The sequence below is a fragment of the Canis aureus genome, chromosome 7, assembly GCF_053574225.1.
Source record: "Canis aureus isolate CA01 chromosome 7, VMU_Caureus_v.1.0, whole genome shotgun sequence".
NCBI classification, from domain to species: Eukaryota; Metazoa; Chordata; class Mammalia; order Carnivora; family Canidae; genus Canis; species Canis aureus.
The window spans coordinates 48,328,865-48,350,282 of NC_135617.1; the positions used below are offsets into that span (position 1 = coordinate 48,328,865).

General features: G+C 40.1%; 2 protein-coding genes across 3 annotated transcripts in view; one reads left to right on the forward strand and one right to left on the reverse strand.

Annotated features, from left to right (window-relative positions):
• Positions 1 to 14,537, forward strand: part of LOC144317323 (uncharacterized) — a 40,141-nt gene extending 25,604 nt beyond the window's left edge. For both annotated transcript variants that reach the window (XM_077903537.1, XM_077903539.1), the window contains one exon: positions 13,950 to 14,537. The gene's annotated coding sequence lies outside the window, so the exon portion shown is untranslated. The remainder of the gene's footprint in view (positions 1 to 13,949) is intronic.
• Positions 6,232 to 16,085, reverse strand: KIAA1586 (KIAA1586 ortholog). Its single transcript, XM_077903534.1, has 4 exons — positions 15,925 to 16,085; positions 15,296 to 15,379; positions 9,707 to 9,787; positions 6,232 to 8,485 (listed from the first exon to the last, which is right to left on the reverse strand). Exons 1-4 carry the CDS (start codon positions 15,943 to 15,945, stop codon positions 6,311 to 6,313), a joined length of 2,361 nt encoding a protein of 786 aa, XP_077759660.1. The 5' UTR covers positions 15,946 to 16,085; the 3' UTR covers positions 6,232 to 6,310.
• Between the last annotated feature and the right edge of the window lie 5,333 nt (positions 16,086 to 21,418).

The window sequence follows — 21,418 nt, forward strand, 5'->3', positions numbered from 1 at the left end:
GGCTCAGTCTGTTGAGTGGCCAGCTCTTGGTTTAGTCTCAGGTCATGATCTCAGGGTCCCGGGATTACCCCATGTTTGCTCTGTGCTCAGCAGGAAGTCTGCTTAGGATTTCTCTCCCTCTCCCTTTGCCCCTACCCCTGCTCCCACTCACTCTCTAAAGTAAATAATCTTTAAAAAGATGATACCCATCTCCAAAGTCATGTAAATATTAAAAGATGAAATATGATATACAATCACATTTTCATTCCCAAAAATATTGGATAGTAAATACAAAGAGCCATTAAGATAGTGTTGATTATCTATCCATAACAAACAATGTGGCCATGGCGATTTTGTTAACCTCTTGAAACTTCAGTTTCGGGCAGCCCCCGTGGCGCAGCGGTTTAGCGCCGCCTGCAGCCCAGGGCGTGATCCTGGAGACCCTGGATAGAGTCCCACGTTGGACTCTGCATGGAGCCTGCTTCTCCCTCTGCCTATGTCTCTGCCTCTTTCTCTCTGTGTGTCTCTATGAATAAATAAATAAAATCTTTAAAAAACAAACAAATATAGAAACTTCAGTTTCACTATTTACAAAAAAAGAGGGAGGGAGGGAGATTCCATTAGATCATCTTTAAAATTTTTTTTAATAGATTTTGAGAAAGGGAGTGCGCAAGAGGGAGTGAGCACACAAGTGGGCACACAAGTGGTGGGGAGGAGGGCAGAGGGAGAAGGAGAAGCCCACTTTCCACTGAGCAAGGAGCCCTATAGAGGGCTCAGGACTCGATCCTAGGACCCTGGGATCATGACCTGAACCTAAGGCAGACACTTAAACTGACTGAGCCACCCAGGCACCCCCTATTAGATCATCTTTAAATTGCCCCTTGAAAACTAGGTCAATGGCATCTACCTTGAACTCAGTACTGGGTGCAGGGCCCAATCTATCACAGGGGCTGGGGTTTGAGTTGCTCACCCAGTCTATGGCTGGGTTCATTTTTCTTTTTTCCAGTCTGTTTTCTGTTGTTCAGATGGGTAATTTTTGTTCAACCTTCAAGTTCATGGATTCTTTCCTCTTCAGTCCATTGTTCTGTTAATTCATTTAGTTTTTTAATTCAGGTTATTGTATGTTTCAGTTTTACAATCTCCATTTGCTTCTATATAGTTTCTTTTTTTAAAAGATTTTATTTATTTATGAGAGAGAGAGAAAGAGAGAGAGAGAGAGAGGCAGAGACACAGGCAGAGGGAGAAGCAGGCTCCATACAGGGAGCCTGACGTGGGACTTGATCCCTGGTCTCCAGGATCAGGCCCTGGGCTGAAGGCAGCGCTAAACCACTGAGCCACCCAGGGCCGCCCGCTTCTATTTCTTTGTTGAGACTTACTGTTTCTATGCTGAGATGTTCTGTGTTTTCATTTGTTTTAAGCTTGTTCTTAATTGCTGAAGCATTTAATGATGGATGCTTTAAAATCTTTGTCAGTTATTTCTAACATCTCTCTCAACTTAGTGTTGCCAACTTTTTTTAAAAAAGATTTTATTTATTTATTTATGATTTATTTGTTAATGAGAGACAGAAAGAGAGAGAGGCAGAGACACAGGCAGAGGAAGAAGCAGGCTCCATGCAGGGAGCCTGATGTGAGACTCAATCCCCGGACTCCAGGATCACACCCTGGGCCAAAGGCAGGGGCTAAACCCTGAGCCACCCAAAGATTTTATTTATATGAGAGAGAGAGAGACAGAATATGAGCAGGAGGAGAGGCAGAGAGAGAGGAAGAAGCAGAGGAACGTGGAGCCCAATGTGGGGTTCAATCCCAGGACCCTGAGATCATGACCCAAGCAGAAGTCAGATGCTTTACCAGCTGAGTCACCCAGGTTCCCCTAGCATTCCAACTATTGATTTTTTAAAAATTTGTGTTCCTGGTTCTTAGGATGACATGTGATCTTTACTGAAACCTAGACATATTGGTTATTATTATGAGACTCTAGACAGTAAACTTTCTACTTCAGTTGTTCTTAGACATCACTTTAGGAGCAGAAGGAGGATGTTGCTGCCTTTTTACTCCCAGGTAGTGAAGTCCAGGCTCTGTAGTTAGCTTCTGTGAACACTTCAGGTGGTGAGGCAAGGGTTTCTTAATGCTGGGCAAAGGTAAAAGTCCTGTCCATTAGGCCTCCTCTGATATACCATGTTAGTGGAGTGGGTTTCATAGTCAGGGGTAATTCATTTTCAGTTGGCAAGGATAGAAGTCCAGGTTGCCCACTTGGCCTTGGCTGCCTTGACTGGGGTGGGTCACCGTTTTTCCATAGTATTTGCCTGAAGTAAAGACATTATTGTGTAAAATAGTATGTTTTGTCTCGCTGGCCTGCCCTTTCTTGATCTTTGGCTGTGGGAGGGCAGCATTTATTTTTCTGTCTGCATCCATTGGTAATTCCAGGTTGCTAGTTTCTCCAGGTCCAAGTCTGAGATAAATGAGGCAAATAGAAAACTTGGGGAATTCACCACTTTTCTGTGTTCTAAGGCCCCTACCTGGTCTGCCTTTTCTCCATCTTTCAGTCTTCATATGCATTTTTTTTTGTTTTGTTGTTTTTTAAAGATTTTATTTGAGAGGGTACAAGTGGGGGAGGAGCAGATGAGAGAGGGACAAGCAGACTCCCCATTGAGCGTGGAGCCCAAAGTGGCCAGATCCCAGGACCCCCAAGATCACAGCCAAAGCAGAAACCAAGAGTTGGACAATCAATGGACTGAGCCACCCAGGTGCCCCTGGTGTTCATATATATCCAAGATTTTTAACTGAATGTGGCAGGAGGAACAGGACAAAGTACATTTCTCCAACCAAGTACTTTCAAGCTGTGATTTTATATCTAAAGTCCAGTTCTTGTGGACAGAGTTGGGTATTGCTATTTATTTAGTCTGCTTTATTTATTGGTGTGTTTAGGACATTTGTATTTAATGTAATCATTGTCATGGCCATATTTAAATCTACAGTTGTATTTTGTTTGTCCTGTTTTTTGTTCTTCTTTACCTTTTCCTGTCCCTTTTTTGGGAACATTTGTTTTTGTTTTTGTTTTGGAACATTTGAACATTTAACAAAAGTCCATTGATCTGTTTTTTAGTTGTAACTCTTTGAATTCTTTTTAAAAGTTGTTCTAAAAGTTAGAACATACATTTTTTTTTAATTATTTATTTATTCATGAGAGACATAGAGAGAGGCAGAAACACAGGCAGAGGGAGAAGCCAGCTCCATGCAGGGAGCCTGACGTGGGACTCGATCCTCGGTCTCCAGGATCACACCCTGGGCTGAAGGTGGCTCTAAGCTGCTGAGCCACCTGGGCTGCCCCAGTAAGTTTTTTAGAATTCCTCCACAGTTCAACCAACTAGCAAAGTACATGAGATCACTAAATTCTTTTAATTCTTTCAGCAATCCTATTAGCTGATGTTGATTCATAGAATTTGCACTCAAATAATGAACATATAACTGTACCCATGACACCTGTCATAGAGACCATTTCAGAAAATTGACTGCAACTATTTTAAAATGTATCATACAGGTAGAATGAGTAAGGAGAATGTCTCATTTAAAAATTTCAATAGGGCAGCCCCGGTGGCTTAGCGGTTTAGCGCTGCCTGCAGCCCAGGGTGTGATCCTGGAGACCCGGGATGGAGTCCCACGTCGGGCTCCCTGCATGGAGCTGGTTTCTCCCTCTGCCTGGGTCTCTGTGTCTCTCATGAATAAATTTTGAAAAAAAATTTTTTTTCAATAAAATCTGACATTTTACCTAACCTAGCTGGAATACCACTTACTGTGACAAATAATTTTCTCATCTAGCTGAAATTCTAACAAATGTAGAAGATTTTTAAAAATAGGGATCCCTGGGTGGTGCAGCGGTTTGGCGCCTGCCTTTGGCCCAGGGCGGGATCCTGGAGACCCGGGATGGAGTCCCACGTCGGGCTCCCTGCGTGGAGCCTGCTTCTCCCTCTGCCTGTGTCTCTGCCTCTCTCTCTCTCTCTCTGTGACTATCATGAATAAATAAATAAAATCTTAAAAAAAAAAAAAAGCTACATGGTGGCACCTGGCTTGCTCAGTCGGTAGAGGAAAGAACTCTTCATTCTTGGGGTCATGAATTCAAGCCAGGCTGTGGACATAAAAAAAAAAAAAAAAAAAAAAGCTATACACATTTGATTTTTAGGCCATGAATTAAAATTATTTCTTCATAATTGTTTAAGTCCTAGGAGACAAAACATACTTCTAGTTTTGAACTGCAGCTCTTATATTACATAACTCATCCAAAGAAATATACTTATTTTTCAGATTTTTAATCAATTACTTTGTAGGAAAGATCCTGTATTCTACAATGTTTGTTTACTTAACGAAGGACTTTGTACCTTTTTTTTTTTTTTTTAATTTTTATTTATTTATGAGAGACAAGGAGAGAGAGCCCGAGTGCAGAGACACAGGCAGAAAGAGGCAGGCTCCATGTAGGAGCCAGACGTGGGACTCGATCCTGGGACTCCAGGATCGCGCCCTGGGCCAAAGGCAGGCGCTCAAGCGCTGAGCCACCCAGGCGTCCCACTTTGTACCTTCCTAACAAAACATATTTTAGGCTTTAATTCATAATTTTCTAACAATTTCTATTACTGAAATATTTTATTTTCTATCCAAAACCAGTTTTTTCATGTGAAAACCCAAGCTGTTTTATAGCTGACCAAACTTTTGCGAGCTCAACACTTTAAAAATTATTACAAAAATTTTTATTGAACCTTTAATTTTGATTTCAAGTGACTAATTTTCAACTTGACTTTCAAAGATTTCATTCATTATGCATTCGCTGAAACTCAGTATTTTCCTCTGTGTTAAATATCTGCGACAGCCAACTGTAATTACCATTCATCATGAAATCTGTAACTTAATTCCAGTTAATTGTTCCAGTTGTAGTACTAGCTTCTGCATCTCTACTTCTTTTTCAGTATGCCTTCATTTTAAATTAAAAAATGAGTATTCGGGATCCCTGGGTGGCGCAGCGGTTTGGCGCCTGCCTTTGGCCCAGGGCGCGATCCTGGAGACCCGGGATTGAATCCCACGTCAGGCTCCCAGTGCATGGAGCCTGCTTCTCCTTCTGCCTATGTCTCTGCCTCTCTCTCTCTCTCTGTGTGACTATCATAAATAAAAAAAAAAAAAAAAATGAGTATTCATGTCTGAACTAGAAAAATAAGTATTTTAATGATCAATTATGATTTATAGAAGTATCACTGTAATTCCTGTTATCTGTATGAAATGCTCAGGTAAAGATTCTATGTTACATTGATTCATAGAAAAAAATGTGCACTAAATCCCATCTGTTGACATCAATTCAGTGATGTTTTTATGTAGTATTACACGACACAGGAGTTTGACAGGCATACTACAATAATCACAAGCAAGGTAACTATATTTTGAAAAAAATTGAATTGAAAATATTTTAATTGCTTTTGTTTTTTAAGATTTTATTTATTCATGTGAGAGTCACAGAGAGGCCGAGACATCAGCAGAGAGAGAAGCAGGCTCCCCATAGGGAGCCTGATGTGGAACTCAGTCCCAGGGCCCCAGGATAACAACCTGAGCCAAAGGCAGATGCTCAACCACTGAGCCATCCAGGTGTGTCCCTTCAGTTTTTTTTTTTTTTTAAGATTTTCTTTTATTTATTGAAAGAGAGAGAGAGAAAGAGAGAGAGAGAGAGAGAGAGAGAGAGAGAGGCAGAGACACAGGCAGAGGGAGAAGCAGGCTCCATGCAGGGAGCCCAATGCGGGACTTGATCCGGGGTCTCCAGGATCACACCCTGGGCTGCAAGTGGCGCTAATCCGCTGAGCCACCCGGGCTGCCTCCCTTCATTGCTTTTTTATATTTAATTAAATAAAAAAATTCACTTAGTCCTACTGAGCTCATTTCAAGTGCTTAATGGCCACACATACCTATAGATTACTGTATTAGCACAGATACAGAAATGAGTAAAAGCCAAAAGGCTTGCAGTTTTTATTCCATTTCTCATTTATTTTATATAATTTCCAGGGCTTAGAACTTACTGGATTGTAATTCTTTTGCAACCTTACTAAAAGTAAGACAGCAGAAATGGAAATGGTTGGATACTCTGTATAGGACTCCTTGGAATATACATCATGGTCCACTGTTTCAATCTCTAAAAAAAATTATAAAGCTCCTAAAAACAACAATCAAGTTCATCTCTTTGGAGAATGCCTTTTAAACAATGTGTTAATAAAAGTTTAACAATTGGCTTTCAAAAAATTTTTTAATATATAAAAGATGTGTAGCACACAATTACAAATGGTAAAAACATATACAATATCCTTTATTGTAAGTTCCATATAGCCAGCTGATTCTCATAGGTTTTTGTTGATTTTTGCCTAACTCTTGTATCTGTAGCCAACCTATGATTACAATTTGACCAGGACTTTACAAATGGTGTTGCATCCCAATCTGTTAACTCTTTCCCCAATAAATTTATTGTCATTAAATCTGATATGTGATCTATTGTTAAACTATTTCTCACCCTTGTACAAATTATATTCATTAAATTGAATCCTCTTTCAGCTTCAGCATTATTGATTGCAATAGTGTTAACTATCTTTTTAGCTTTCTGTATAGTTGTAGGAATGGAAACATTGTTTGATTTTATATTATTATTTACAAATTCCCGAAAATCACTCAAATCAATTTCATATTTTAAAATTTCACATAGATGAAATAATTTTTTTTCACCAGCTATCCATGGTGAAGTTACTTCTTCATAAGGCCATGCAGAAGGTTCTAGCAAGTCAAAATAATCAAAAATACTTTCATTGTGGTTTCTGTCAGATACAAGGCGTAAGTGCATGTGTTCAATTATATTTTCTAGTAACATACTTCTAGGAAGAGCATTAAATTTATTATTTTTATTAAATGGAATATCTTTAAACTTATCTGACTTAATCAAACCTTCAATTTGAGACTCATGCTTTCCAGTACCAATTTTTAAATTTTCCAAAGCTCTTATGGTGCGTTTGATTAATTTTTGTGCTTTTTGAATATTAGTTGATCTTGACTGTAATGCAGTTGAAAGTAGTGAAAATTCTTCAAGAATGTCAATCATTAAAGCCAGGTCTTGCAAAAAATTAATGTTAGCTAATCTCTTTGCCAAACCAGAGTGAGAATTAGAAAAATGCATATATAATACAGGATATGCATGCCATACAGCAGTAGCCGCTTGTAAACTACATGCCGCCCATCTTGGTCCCATTACCCGGCCAATTTTAATAATTTCAATTTCAAGATCTTTAGCTACAGTTTCTAAAAGCTTGTTTTGATTTTTATTAGACTGGTGATAAATGGAATAAATTTTATCAAGAAATAGTTTAAAATGATTAACTTGTTTTATTTCAGATATTGAATCATCAAGTGACAAATGCAATCGATAGTTTAAACAGTTCCAAATAATGATTTTAGGAAAATTTTCTAACAACTTTGTAGCTACTCTAGACTTTTTTCCCAACACTGTATTAGCACCATCAGAACAAAATGCAATTAAGTTTGCTTTCAAATATTCATCAGTAAAGCCACAATCATTTAAAGTACTCAATACTGTATTGAAAATATACTCTGCTGTGGTTGACATCAATTCTTTTAAAGCAACAAACAACATAACTGGTGTGGGAGCCGAATGAACTGTGCACTGGAGATAAATCACTAGAGTGCTTTTCTTTGAAACTGTAGATGCCTCATCAATTATGATGCAGATTTTGGCATTCTCTTCTATAATATTCTTAAAAATCTTCATTTTCATTTCTTTTGCGATGTGTTCTGCTATTCTTGTTGCACTGTATCGCGTATTTAAACAGTTGACCTCTCCATTTTTCTCTTGTAATTCTACTGCCCCCTCAATATCAGATAAAGGTCTATTATGTTTTACTAAACTGTAAACAGTATTGAAAACTTTTACAGTAGCATCAATATTTTTATTATTTTGTTTATGCACTAAATTAGAAATTGAGTCATTAACTGATTCCTTTAACAAATCCTGGATTTTACCATGGGCTTTAGAAACATCATGTTCCCTAATTTTCTTCCGCAGAGAAGCCTGTCTAGTAGTTTTATTACTGCCATTTGGAGTTACTAAATATGCAATCCATTCCTTGGACACATGGACATGCTTTTCTGCTTTCGATCCCAAATGCCGAACTGCTGAACAATCTTTACATCCTAATTTACCTTCTTTTATTTCAAGCCATTTGTATTGTTCTGTAAACATCAATGCTTGTTTTTCATTCCAACAATCTGGAAGCACAAGATTATCTGTTTCTTCCTTTGATGAACATGATGGATTTTCTTCAGTGATTGGCTGTTCAACGTGTTTGAAATTCGGTTCCTTTGACTTAGACAATTCACATTGACTTTTGTTATTACTACTTTCTGTGTCTGTTTTCACCTTCTTCACATTTAAAAAACGCAAAAAATCTCCCTGCCGTTTTGGCATTTTAGGGAACAGAATCTGAAAAATAATTTTACATATATAAGTAAAGCTCTTGACAACACTTTAAGGGTTAATGTAAAAACTTCTGCTAGTGATTTTAAATAATTTTAGAAATAAATTTTGAATTAAAATACTTACCTTGATTTTTGGTTTGTACCTATAACTTCAATATGACTTGCTATTTCTTAAAAAATTCACTATCATTTTTTTTTAAGTTCGTTTACTTTTTTAGCAATCTCTACACCCAATGTGGGGCTCCAACTCACGACCCTGAGATCAATAATTATATGATCCTCCTGACTGAGCCAGCCAAGGCACCCATTTTTAAAATTTTATAATCAATAATGTTACAAAATCAGACTATGTCTGATTATCATCCAATTGGATGAAGAAGTTGCTCATATGATTTACACATGAGTATAGTTCTTTTTTTTTTTAAATTTATTTATGATAGTCAGAGAGAGAGAGAGAGAGAGAGTGAGGCAGAGACATAGGCAGAGGGAGAAGCAGGCTCCAGGCACCGAGAGCCCGACGTGGGATTCGATCCCGGGTCTCCAGGATCGTGCCCTGGGCCAAAGGCAGGCACTAAACCGCTGCGCCACCCAGGGATCCCCAAATGAGTATAGTTCTAATGTGAAAAGTGGTTAATATTTTTCCTTAATAAGACGAAAAGTGAAAAAGTGAAGATGTATACCAGAACACTACCCACTCATCAATATCAACATCTTTGTTAAATTAAAAAAGAGTTTTCAAGTACTGCAAGGTTTCCTCAATTTTTTCATATAGCATACAGTCTAGCAATTTAGAGGTGTATCAAATTTTTGGGCTTAATCTGCATAAACATTTTATCCATCACTTTTTAAAGTTTACATAATCAATAAATAATACATCAAGCCCCAAATTGTAGTTTGACATTTCCCTTGGTGTAAGTATTCTAATTATGTTGCAGGAGTGTGCTGTTATATAGTTTTTTTTTACCATTCAGATACAATAGGTATAAGTAACCTCAAATTAAGATATGATGAGTTTTGAGTATTTTCTACCTTAAATATAACAATTTATTTCCTTGTAAGTTTATATACTTTAATCTTTTTAATATACTTTAATTTTAATAATGGTTTACAAAATTAGCTCACAAAACTGAAAAATCTAACAATCAGTTCTTGCAAGCCAGTTCAAGCCACTTCCAACACACTTTGCACTTACGGAACTGAAAAACCACAAATATAACATACTTACATCATTATGACAGGTGCTAGGCTTTTCATTATCACTACAGACTAGATAATTGTATTCAAGAACACATTTTGATGGTCCTTCCTAAAAAAGAATTGATTAAATTTACAAGTCATGAAAACCATTCAAACCAAACTTGCATCTATAATCAGTAGGTTTTTGTTGTTGTTCCTTAGAAAAAGTCTTACAGGTGGCACAAAATAATCAGAAACAAAACCAGCACAGAAAAAGACTCAGAGTAGATGAATAAGTAATGATAACAAGACCCAAAGAGAAACTAAATCTACATAGAGGAATAAAGCCATGTGGATTCCTTAGGAAATGGGAAATAGTATAGGGAGAGCATTAAAAAGACTTTTATCACGGTACTATTTTTTTTTTTTAACTAGATGACTACCAATAATCTTTTAGATATCTAAGCTCAAAAATCAGTTGTTGTTTTTTTTTTAATATTTTACTTATTTATTCATGAGAGGCAGAGAGAGAGAGACACATACACAGAGGCAGAGGGAGAAGCAGGCTCCATGCAGGGAGCCCGATGTGGGACTAGATCCTGGGACTCCAGGATCACACCCCAGGCCGAAGGCAGACGCTCAACCGCTGAGTCACCAGGTGTCCCAAAAATCAGAATTCTTAAATAGCTCTGCTTTATTCTTCATAGCCTTATACAAACAAACATCAACCCCTGAGTTTCTCAATTCTTTCTTTACATACATACTACCTGCAACACACACTGGCCCTAAATACCTGGGTCAGAAACCTAGATCAGGAACATTAGAGCTGGGTTTCAAGATCAGCAAAGTATTTAGTGTGGGAAGACTAGTAACAAGATAATCCAAATAAATAGGTATGTAGTACTAAAATAGGGTGAAGGCAAGACCAACAATCAGGAAGTACGCTATTCTGTATGTATATTACAATAAAATTTATATCAAAGGTAAGAGCTCTTTTTATCTACAAATTTTTATCATTCCTTTCAGCATACTGTGTTTATTTAGCTGCATCAACATATAGATGGTATGGTAGAACACAAAGAGGATGCTATGCTATCACGTAGACTGAAGGCTGGAAAGAGATTTATATGGAGACTAAGGAATCCATAATTATAGATACATTAAGTAGTAACTTTTTGCATCTGAAGAACCCTCACTCAGAGAACTGTACCCAACAGCATTTCATCTTTATTGGGTGGTACTGTAAAAAAGCAGAGAAATAGGTATATCCTGGTGGATCCCAGCATACGATGGAGTCACAAAGAGAAGTAAATTCTGTCTCTGAGTGATTTTATTTTATTTTTATTTATTTTTTAAAAGACTTTATGTATTTATTCATGAGACACAAGAGAGAGAGGAGAGACACAAGCTGGAGCCTGATGCGGGACTTGATCCCTGGACTCCAGGATCATGCCCTGGGCCAAAGGCAGGCGCTAAACGCTGAGCCACCCAGGCGTCCCTCTCTGAGTGATTTTAAAGTAGAATTAAATTACCACTGTTAAAAAAAAAAAAAAAAAAATTACCACTGTTTTTTGTGTGTGTGTGGCAATAGAGAGGTGCCTGGCTGGCTCAGTAGAAGCATGTGACTCTTGACCCACGGTGTAGGTTTGAGCTCCATGTTGGATGTGTCAATTAGTTAACAATAAAATCTTTTTTTTTTTTAAGATTTTATTTATTTGAAAGAGGGTAATCGAGAGAGAGAGAACATGAGCAGGGGAGAGAGTCAGAGGGAGAAGGAGAAGCAGACTCCTTGCTGAGCAGGGAGCCCAAGGTGGGGCTCGATCCCAGGACTCTGGGACCAGGACCCAAGCTGAAGGCAGAAGCTTAACCGACTGAACCACCCCAGGTGCTCCAACAATAAAATCTTAAAAAAAAAAACCCAAAACACAACAGAAAATTAAATAAAGGTAGTAGGAATATTTTTTACTCTCTTCTGATACTTCAATTCTACTTAGAGCATACAAGCATACCTCTGAAATACTACAGACCACAATGATAAAGTATCACAATAAAGTGAATCAAATGAATTTTTTGGTTTTCCAGTGCATATAAAAGTTATGTTTATACTATACTGTAGTCTATTAAGTATGTAATAGTGTTATGTCTAAAAAAGGTACACAGCTTTATTAAAAAATACTTTGTTGCTAAAAAATGCTAACCATCATTTTCACTGAGTTATCATCACTGATCATAGATCACTAAAACAAATATAATAATGAAAAAGTTAGAAATATTGTGAGGGATCCCTGGGTGGCTCAGTGGTTTAGTGCCTGCCTTTGGCCCGAGGCGTGATCCTGGAGTCCCGGGATCGAGTCTCACATCGGGCTGCCTGCTTGGAGCTTGCGTCTCCCTCTGCCTGTGTCTCTGCCTCTTTCTCTCTCATGATTTTTTTTTTTTTTTAAAGACACAATTATTCAGCATCATGATCAGACTTACATTTAGCAATCAACAGCATGGGTGCAAAAAAAAAACAAACAAAAAAACCACTACATTAAAACCCTTTGTTGGAATGCTTTACACTTTCCACAGAACAGAAACTAAAATAATTTGTTATATAATTAGTCACAAATACAGTCCTCGAGTTTTTTGCCTATACACATGAGTATTGTCTAAAACATGTCTTTGTAGCAGCTAGGCCCTGCCACCACTGTACTTGGCTGAGTTCACAAATCTGTTGTAACCTGTAGCTTCCCTGTCACTTCTCTGGCTCTCCTCTCCTGCTAAGCTTTGTTTCCTGGCAGTAATTAACCATAGGGACCAGAGCTTCTGCCTCCAAAATTTCCTCCTTTCATGGATCCAAAATTTGAGGTTTGATTGTTGTACTGCCAAAATCGTTATAGCTTCCACCACTTCCAAAGTTGCTTCCATCATTACCAATCCCATTCTAGCCATCCCCATTGCCACCATATCCACTACCACCTCGACTGCCCCGGAAGCCACCTCAACCACTGAAGTACCCTCCACGACCAAAGTTGTCATTCCCACCAAAACCACCTCCACAACCACCACCAAAGTTTCCAGAACCACTTCGGCCTCTTTGGCTGGACGAAGCACTAGCGATCTCTTGCTTCGATAGGGTTTTCCTTACTTCACAGTTGTAGCCATTCACAGTATGGTGTTTTTGAATGACAATCTTGTCTACAGTCATGGTTGTCATATGTCACAAAAGCAAAACCTCTCTTTTTGCCACTGCTTCGGTCAGTCATGATCTCAATCACTTCAATTTTCCCATACTATTCAAAATAATCTCTTAGATGATGTTCTTCAGTGTCTTAATGCCACCAACAAAAATATTTTTTCACAGTTAAGTGGGCACCAGGTCTTTGAGAATTTTCTCGGGAGACAGTCCTCTTTGGTTCCACGACTCTTCCGTCTACCTTGTGCGGCTGAGCATTCATGGCTGCGTCCACCTCCTCCACAGTGGCATACGTGACGAACCCAAAGCCTCTGGAGCGCTTGGTGTTGGGGTATCTCATTACCACACAGTCTGTAAGCGTCCCCCATTGCTCAAAATGGCTCCTCAAACTCTTATCAGTGGTTTTGAAGCTCAAACCTTCAATGAAGAGCTTCTGCAGTTGCTCAGGCTCTTTAGGAGACTCTGACTTAGACATGACAGCGGTGAGAGGGGAGACTTTAACGATGCTTACTCGGCAGTGTCCAGGGGCAGAAAGTCTCTCATGATTATATAAAATATTAAAAAAAAAAAAAAAAACTGTATGAATTGCTGAAATGTGAGAAAGACACAAAGTGATGAGATGCTGTTGGAATAATGGTGCCAACTAACTTGCTTGACACAGGATTGCCACAAACCTTCAATTTGTAAAAAATACAGTATTTGCAAAGCACAATAAAATCAAGGGCAATAAAACATGGTATGCCTGTGTAATTTGCTTCTCCTTATGGAGCTGTCCAATATTGGATCCTTTTTGGAAAGAAAACTAATAAGTTCTATCAAGTTGGATGTACAAAACTCTGGATGCAAATATACAAAAGATTATACTTTAAGTTAAATTTAGAGATTTTTAAGCCTCAACTGAAAGAAAGCTGATGCGTTAACTCAGTAAAAATTTGTGATAATTTATTCCACAGAGTATATAAACTTACACCCAATTATGTTTCCAATCTTAATTTTGTAGATTCCTTTTCTCAAAGGAATGTGTCATAACACCTATGTCACTCCTAGTTCTACTTGCACAAAATAGCATCAAGATTATAATGTCTCATTCTTTTTTTTTTTTTTTTTTTTTTTTTAGATTTATTCATGAGAGAGACAGACAGAGACACAGGCAGAGGGAGAAGCAGGCTCCCTGTGAGGAGCCTGATGTGGAGCCTAAGACCTTGGGATCATGACGGGAGCCAAAGGCAGATGCTCAACCACTGAACCACCCAGGTGTCCTGTCATTTCTTTTTTATACTATACTCAGGAAGAACCAAAATTATTTTTCCCGAAGACCCATGAAATATTCCTTCCAAATACTTTTCAGTACAAAAAACAGACACTGTGGCTCTTCAATTTCCATAGCTACATCACTTAATCCACAACACAGGGAAGGCAGAATCAACAAACAACTTCTCTTGGTACCCCTTAATTTATAAGGTCTTGGGTATCAAAAAAAAAAAAAAAATAGAGGGGGGGTTACTATATGTACTGTTAACGGGGAAAAATGTCAAGGAAATGTTCTTGCAAAGAATTTCTCTACCACACTACTAGGACAAAAAACCATGTGTTACTACCACAATGTTTAAAGATGGGATTTTATTTGATTTAGAGAACAACTGATATTTGAAAAAGAAAACTGTTTTTATCAAGTTGCCCTAAACCTAGAGAGTAATTAACAAACATTAAACAAGCACTCATTTAAAGAAAAATTATACATCTTTAATAGCAAACTTCAACTAATTACTGCTTTGGAAAAGTTTTTAGCTACTAAGATACCACGTTAAACAGTGTCTTTGTAAAACTTTAGTTTTGGGTGAAGACCATCCCAAAATACATCAGGACCCCTTTTCCCCTAAACCAATACAAAAGCATGGTTCAGAGAGCCATATGTCCCTTGGTAGAGATTCCTGGGTTCCGCCTTCAAATTCTGATTCAGTAGATGTTGTACTTGCACTATGCTGTAACATGATGATGTCAGAGGTGGGTGAAGTCTTCAAGCTATTTGCCTTCATGTCATGAAACTAGAGAACGCTCAGATTTTGAGTTCCTGCAACCCTTCTCGTTTTCTACCTCCTTCCTCATCTGTTAGCGGCCCCTTCCCTCGAACCTGCAGGTCATCTCTTAGAGGACACTCTTGAGAGACCGGAACTTTGCGTAGGTTAAGCATAAAATGGCGCTAAGAAGGCACAGGAAGCATGATTAAATGTGAGGCATGTTTTTTCGAACAGTCTTTGCGGTGTCCAGTGCAGGTGCTCAGAGACCTCCTCTGGTCAATTTCCTAACCCTACGCCAAGCCCCCAAGTGTCTGGTGCACCTACCAGACCTTCATACACGGCGGCTCAATGGAGAACGCGCAGGTGAGGTATCCTCACATAACGGGCTTACCTAAACGCATGGTCTCGGGATTCCGAGGAAAACCCGAATATCGTTGCTACTTACGCTAACAAACTGAATGTCATCTTCGTTTTCATCCGTCGTTGCCTCAGACGCCTCGGGCCCAGCTGGAGGGACAGATTCTATCATCTATAAAAACAAGCCAGGACACGCTTAGCTATGCAGCCACAGCCTCGGAGGAAGAGACTGTCCCCGAAGGAACGAAAACGGGGAGCGCTCTAGCAGCAAGCTCTCGAGGAAAGCGAGTGGAGCCGAGCGCACGCAGAGCCGATGGAGGCGGGGGATGCCTCTGCAGACGTGGAGCCACAGGCACCGGCCCCCGCGCATCCCCCCGTCTCCTCGAGGAGGAGGGATGCACGCTCCCCGCCCAGGGGCGAGCCTGTCTCAAAATGTCGCTCTCGCGGCCGGGGCAGCTGCCACGGGGAGCTCCGGGGCCGGCGCAGGGAGCCGGGGGCCGCCGGGCGGCCATTGTTGCCGCCGGGTCCTCCTTCACACCCGCACCGGGCCCGCCCGCTGGGCTCGGCCCGAGCCGCCGAGCCTCTCGCCCCGCCGCGGGGCTGCCGCCGCGCACCAGGCCTCACGCTCCGCCAAACACAAAGCCCTTCCCTTCCCTTCCCTTCCCGGCTCGGCTCGGCTCGCCATGCCATGCCGCGGCCCGACGCCCGACCACTCACCTCCGACCCCGGGTCTCCCATTTCTCCGACGGCCTAACTGACAGCACCGCCGCTCCTGCGGGCCCCGCCGCCGCCGCCGTCGCTGCTGCGCCCGCCGCCGCCGCCGCCGCCGCCACGACTTGCCTTCCCGCCCAGCACCGCTTCGCGCCGCCGTGACCCGCCCCTGCGTGAGCGCCGACGCCGCCGACGCCGCCGAGGCCGCGGGCGGAAAGAGGTGCGAAACCGCGTCAAAAGGCGGAGCGACCTGCTGTGGCCCGCTCCACCCCCGAGCCTCTGTCGCGCAGTCTGGGCCCGCCTCCCTAGCGCCGCGCGGGAAGCTGGGAGTTGTAGTTCTCGTCGCTCCTGAGACTCACCCGCATATTTGAAGAGTGGGGAGGGGCTCTGAATGGTGGCTCTTGTGTTCCTCTAAGCTGTTACTGTACTAGCCTAGTATAATAGATGACGTTTCTCTCTCAATCAGCGTTTCCCTCTCCCTACCTTTTCTCTACTTTTTTCCTTTTTTTGTACAAATACTGATCTAGATGATGTAGATTAGTGGTGTTAAAATGCTCTTTCTTTTTTTTTTAAGATTTATTTATTTATTTATGATAGAGAGAGAGAGAGAATGAGAGCAGAGACACAGGAGGAGGGAGAAGCAGGCTCCATGCACCGGGAGCCCCACGTGGGACTCGATCCGGGGCTCCAGGATCGCGCCCTGGGCCAAAGGCAGGCGCTAAACTGTGCTCAGACACTTTCTTACCAAAATAGTGGCCCACTTTTTTCTCTTCAATATTTACACACGAATGATTGTGAACAGGTACAGTTTATGAAAACAAAGGTTTACTGATAATAATTTTTTAAAAAAGATTTTATTTATTCATGAGAGACACAGAGACACAGGCAGAGGGAGAAGCAGGCTCCATGCAGGGAGCCGGACGCGGGACTCAATCCTGAGTCTCCAGGATCAACCCTGGGCTGAAGGCGGTGCTAAACTGCTGAGCCACCCAGGGATCCCCCACTGATAATATACTTTTTAAAGATTTTATTTATTTGAGAGAGAGCGAGAGAGCACAAGGGACGTGGGAGAGGAGATCAGACTACCCTAGGTGGGGCTCCATCCCAGGGCCCTAGGATCATGACCTGAGCCAAAGGCAGATGCTTATCTTGCTAAGCCACCCAGGTGCCCTCTGAGGATATTATTTTAAAGCTTTTCCCCCTAGCCCTATGAGCCCAAGATCACCTAACAAATCTGTAGTCCCACAAATTTCCTTTGTAATTTTGATTTTGCTATGGCCTCCAATGAGTGAGATCATGCAACAGAGGAACTATGAGGCACATCACAAGACAAAGGAATAGAGTTATTTGAAAATTTTAAGAAAGGGAGGGAGGTGAAACAGTATTTTGAGGTACAAAGGCAGTTAGGTCTGTGTGCAAAGAGTTCATGTCACATCTGGGCTACAAAGTAGATCCAGAGTCCTGTTAACTTGGAAACTACAGAATTAACATAGATACTAATTGTTGACACAGAACCCCCCTATCTGTAGCCCTGCACTTAGTTTGGTATGAGGCTGGTTCTCTGTGTCACAATGACCAGCCAAAGGAGGGATATTTCATTCTTACCAATAGATTTTCAAACAACAAAGCTGTTACTCTATGATTTTAGAGAACAAATTTTCTCATTGTGTAAATAAGAAAGCAGTAGTCACCAAGGTCACCTTGCCTCTACAAGTGCGGTATTTCTTTGGGAGAAATATTGTCTGTTAATTTTTCAGCTGACTTTATCTCTGTTATTTGAGTGCAGCAGATATTTACTTTCTCTTTTGGAGGCCTGTTTTTGCTGGTTTAAATGAGAACATGGCATTTGATTGCTTATGTTCCACAAAGTGCACTACAACTGCAGGTGCATCTGCACCAAATAAATTTGGGACTTGCAGATAAAAGTTGAGAAAAAGAAACATCTGCTAAGATGGTAGACCCAAAAGCTGCATGTAAATTAACCATTTTAAAACTTCTTAGATGTCTAGGAGAGATTTGCATTTGAACAATTTTTTAACATGCTGGTGAGAGCTCAGTGGAACACTACTGTGAAATGTTGCAGGTGAGACTCATTCAGTTAAACTCTTGGAAAACAAACAATAAATATGTGGCTGTAGCCCAAATACGTTCATGTCTTTCAATTCAAAAATTGTTGCAAGGGGATCCCTGGGTGGCGCAGCGGTTTGGCGCCTGCCTTTGGCCCAGGGCGTGATCCTGGAGACCCGGGATCGAATCCCACATCGGGCTCCCGGTGCATGGAGCCTGCTTCTCCCTCTGCCTGTGTCTCTGCCTCTGTCTCTCTCTGTATCTGTCATAAATAAATAAAAAATATTAAAAAAAATTGTTGCAGGGATAGTCTTTTTTCTTTTTCTTTAATATTTTATTTATTTATTAGAGAGAGAGAGAGAGAGCGAGCATGATCACACATTGGGGGGAGGAACAGAGGAAGAAGGACAAGTAGACTCCGAGCTGAGCAAGGAACCTGCTGCAGGGCTCCATCCCAAGACCCTGACATATGACCTGAGCCAAACAAAATCAGACTCTTAACTGACTGAGCCATCTAGGTGCCCCTGGGAGAGTCTTTTTCATTTTAGGTATTCTAATAGGTGTGTAGCAATGTCACATTGTGATTTTAATTTGTATTAACTTAATTACTAAAGATGTTGAAAATCTTTTTATGTATATATTTGCCATCCATATATCTTCTTGGTCATGCCTGTTAAAGTCTTCTGCCCATTATTTACATTGTTTTCTTATTATTGAATTTTAAGAGTTGTTTATTCTGGATTCAAATTCTTTGAATATATTCAAATTCACATATTCAAATATGTGATTTGCAAATATTTTCTTCTAGTCTGTAGCTTATCTTTCCATTTTCTTTCTTTTTCTTTCCTTTCCTTTTTTTTTTTTTTTTTTAAAGATTTTATTCGTTTGTTTGAGAGAGTGAGAGAACTTGAGCATAAGCTGGGGAGGGGAAGAGGCAAGAGGGAGAAGCAGATTCCCTACTGAGGAACGAGCCCACTGCAGGGCTCCATCCCAGGACCCCTGAGATCATGACCTGAGCTGAAGGCAGCCACCCAACTGACTGAGCCACCCAGGTGTACAGGTTTATTTTGGAGAGAGGGAGGGAGAGTTGGGGAGGAAAGCAGAGGGAGGGAGCGAATCTTAAGCAGGCTTCACGCCCAGTGCAGAGCCCAAAGTGGGGCTCAATCTCACAATTCTGAGATATGATCTGATCCAAAATCAAGAAATGATGCTTAACCAACTGAGTCACCCAGGTGCCCTGAGGGAGAACTTTTAAAATAAGTGTTAGGTGCTTATGGGTCAGAATAAGTGTCTTTTCTCCTATGACAAAATAAATAAAAAGAAAGACAGTATTAATACTTTGATCAAGTGCTCTTCGTGGGTGTTTTGTGAAGTAGGGAACTGATTATAATAGGAAGGTTGGAAAAGGGGGATGTTGTTTGCTGATTGGTTTAGGGCTCAAAGCAAGTTTTCTTTTTTGACTGTTGGGGGGCGGGGAATGTATCCTGAGGCTTTACTTTGAGATCTGGGTCTGTTGTAGTGTTTTATGAATTAAGATGTTACAGGGGGCCTAGAAACTCATTTCTCATTCTCCTAATTTACCTTTTCCCTTACTTTGGGTTTTCCTCTGTAGGCAGACCACACTTACATAGAGGTAATGAATCTGCTAAACTTATGTATCTGAAACACAACAATACCTGGACTCTTAACTTCTCCTGCATTAACTTCCACATCTGTAAAATGAGGCAATAGATTCTATGATCCCTTTTAGTTTTTTTTTTCTTTTAAGACTTACTTATTTATTTGAGAGAGAGAGCAGAAGGAAGGGCAGAGGGAGAAGGAAGGAGAAACCCAAGTCAACTGGACTCCACATTGAGCATCGAAATGCTCTAGGGCTCCAGGCAGAGCCCAGGTCTTGATATAAGGGTTGTGAGTTCAAGCCCTGTATTGGGCTCCACACTGAGCATGGGGCCTACTTTAAAAATAAATAAATAAATAATAAAAATCCATTTAGAGGAATACATTTGTAATTATGACAAAAATAATCAGGAATTTTGTGAAAAAGAATACTGAATGATATTTCACTTTTCTCCTGATTCTTTGCTAAAAAATATTTTAAAAATTAATAAATCCTAAAGGACAGCAATGCAAAGAAGAGTTTGGGTGGAAGAAGGAAGAGATATATATTATCTCCACCATCATCAAAGGAATTATTATAACCAGGACTATCTGGGTCACTGTGAGTTTACATAATAGTATTTAATATAATACATATAATACAGATATTATATAAGATATATTATATGGTTATATATATTTTATAATTATACACTTTATATAAATTATATATAATTTATAAATATATATTTTATATGTAATATATCCCATATATATTTTCTAGAATTAAAAGCTCTAAGTATCCAGATTGAAAAGGACAATAATGTTTCCCTACACAATGAATAAAAAGAGATGCACAACAAAGCATATTTTCATTTCCCCGATTTTAAGGTATCAGGGAAAGAGATGATCAAAAGAAACTCCCAAGGAGGATGGGAAAGCATTTTCTGAATAAAAGAATGAGAATTAGGATTTCATTATGCTCCTAAAGCCTAGGGTTGTCAGATTTGGCAATAAAAATATAGGACATGTAAATAAATTTGAATTTAAGATGAATAAGTAATTATTTAGTTTAATTATATCCCAAATATTGCAAAGGATATACTAAAAAATTGGTTGATCATCTGAATCATATTAAACTGAGTGAGCAAATCTACAGTACCAACAATGGGTGTAACTCTGATGAGAACATCCAGGTAAGCATTATTTGCCTTTCCCTTACTCTAAGAAATCAAATAAAGCAACAAGGAGAAAAACAAAAGGCAACAGCAGAATGCCCTGCCCTGCCATATTTAGTAAAATAGGCAACAGATAATACCTGCAGAAACCAAGGACTTTTAAAAGTTACGTTAGAAATTAATTATACAGGGATCCCTGGGTGGCGCAGCGGTTTAGCGCCTGCCTTTGGCCCAGGGCGCAATCCTGGAGACCAGGGATCGAATCCCACGTTGGGCTCCCGGTGCATGGAGCCTGCTACTCCCTCTGCCTGTGTCTCTGTCTCTGTCTCTGTCTCTCTCTCTCTGACTATCATAAATTAAAAATAAATAAATAAAACTTAAAAAAAAAGAAAGAAATTAATTGTACAGAAATTGCAAGGAAAATGTCAAGGCCCCTCATGGGTGGCAGATCTCAGAAAGTACCAGTAAAAGTACACTTCCTGAAAAGGAAAAACTCATCCAGAAATGCAAACTCTATAACCCATAAATTTAACAACTGAAGGGTAAGGTAAGGTGAGCTTCAGCAGAAGTCATGAGGTTGGGATGCAGAGACAATGCACAGAGCAGATCTATCTAAGAGGGCTCCTGGCAGTGGATCTCAGAACAACCCAGCAGAATCT

Excerpts from the sequence above, each read along its gene's own strand:
- KIAA1586 (XM_077903534.1), bottom strand. The coding sequence starts at position 15,945 with ATGGGAGACCCGGGGTCGGAG. Across the intron at positions 15,380-15,924 it reads TGGGAGACCCGGGGTCGGAG|ATGATAGAATCTGTCCCTCC; the intron begins GTGAGTGGTCGG and ends TTGTTTTTATAG. Across the intron at positions 8,486-9,706 it reads CTAGCACCTGTCATAATGAT|ATTCTGTTCCCTAAAATGCC; the intron begins GTAAGTATGTTA and ends ATTATTTTTCAG.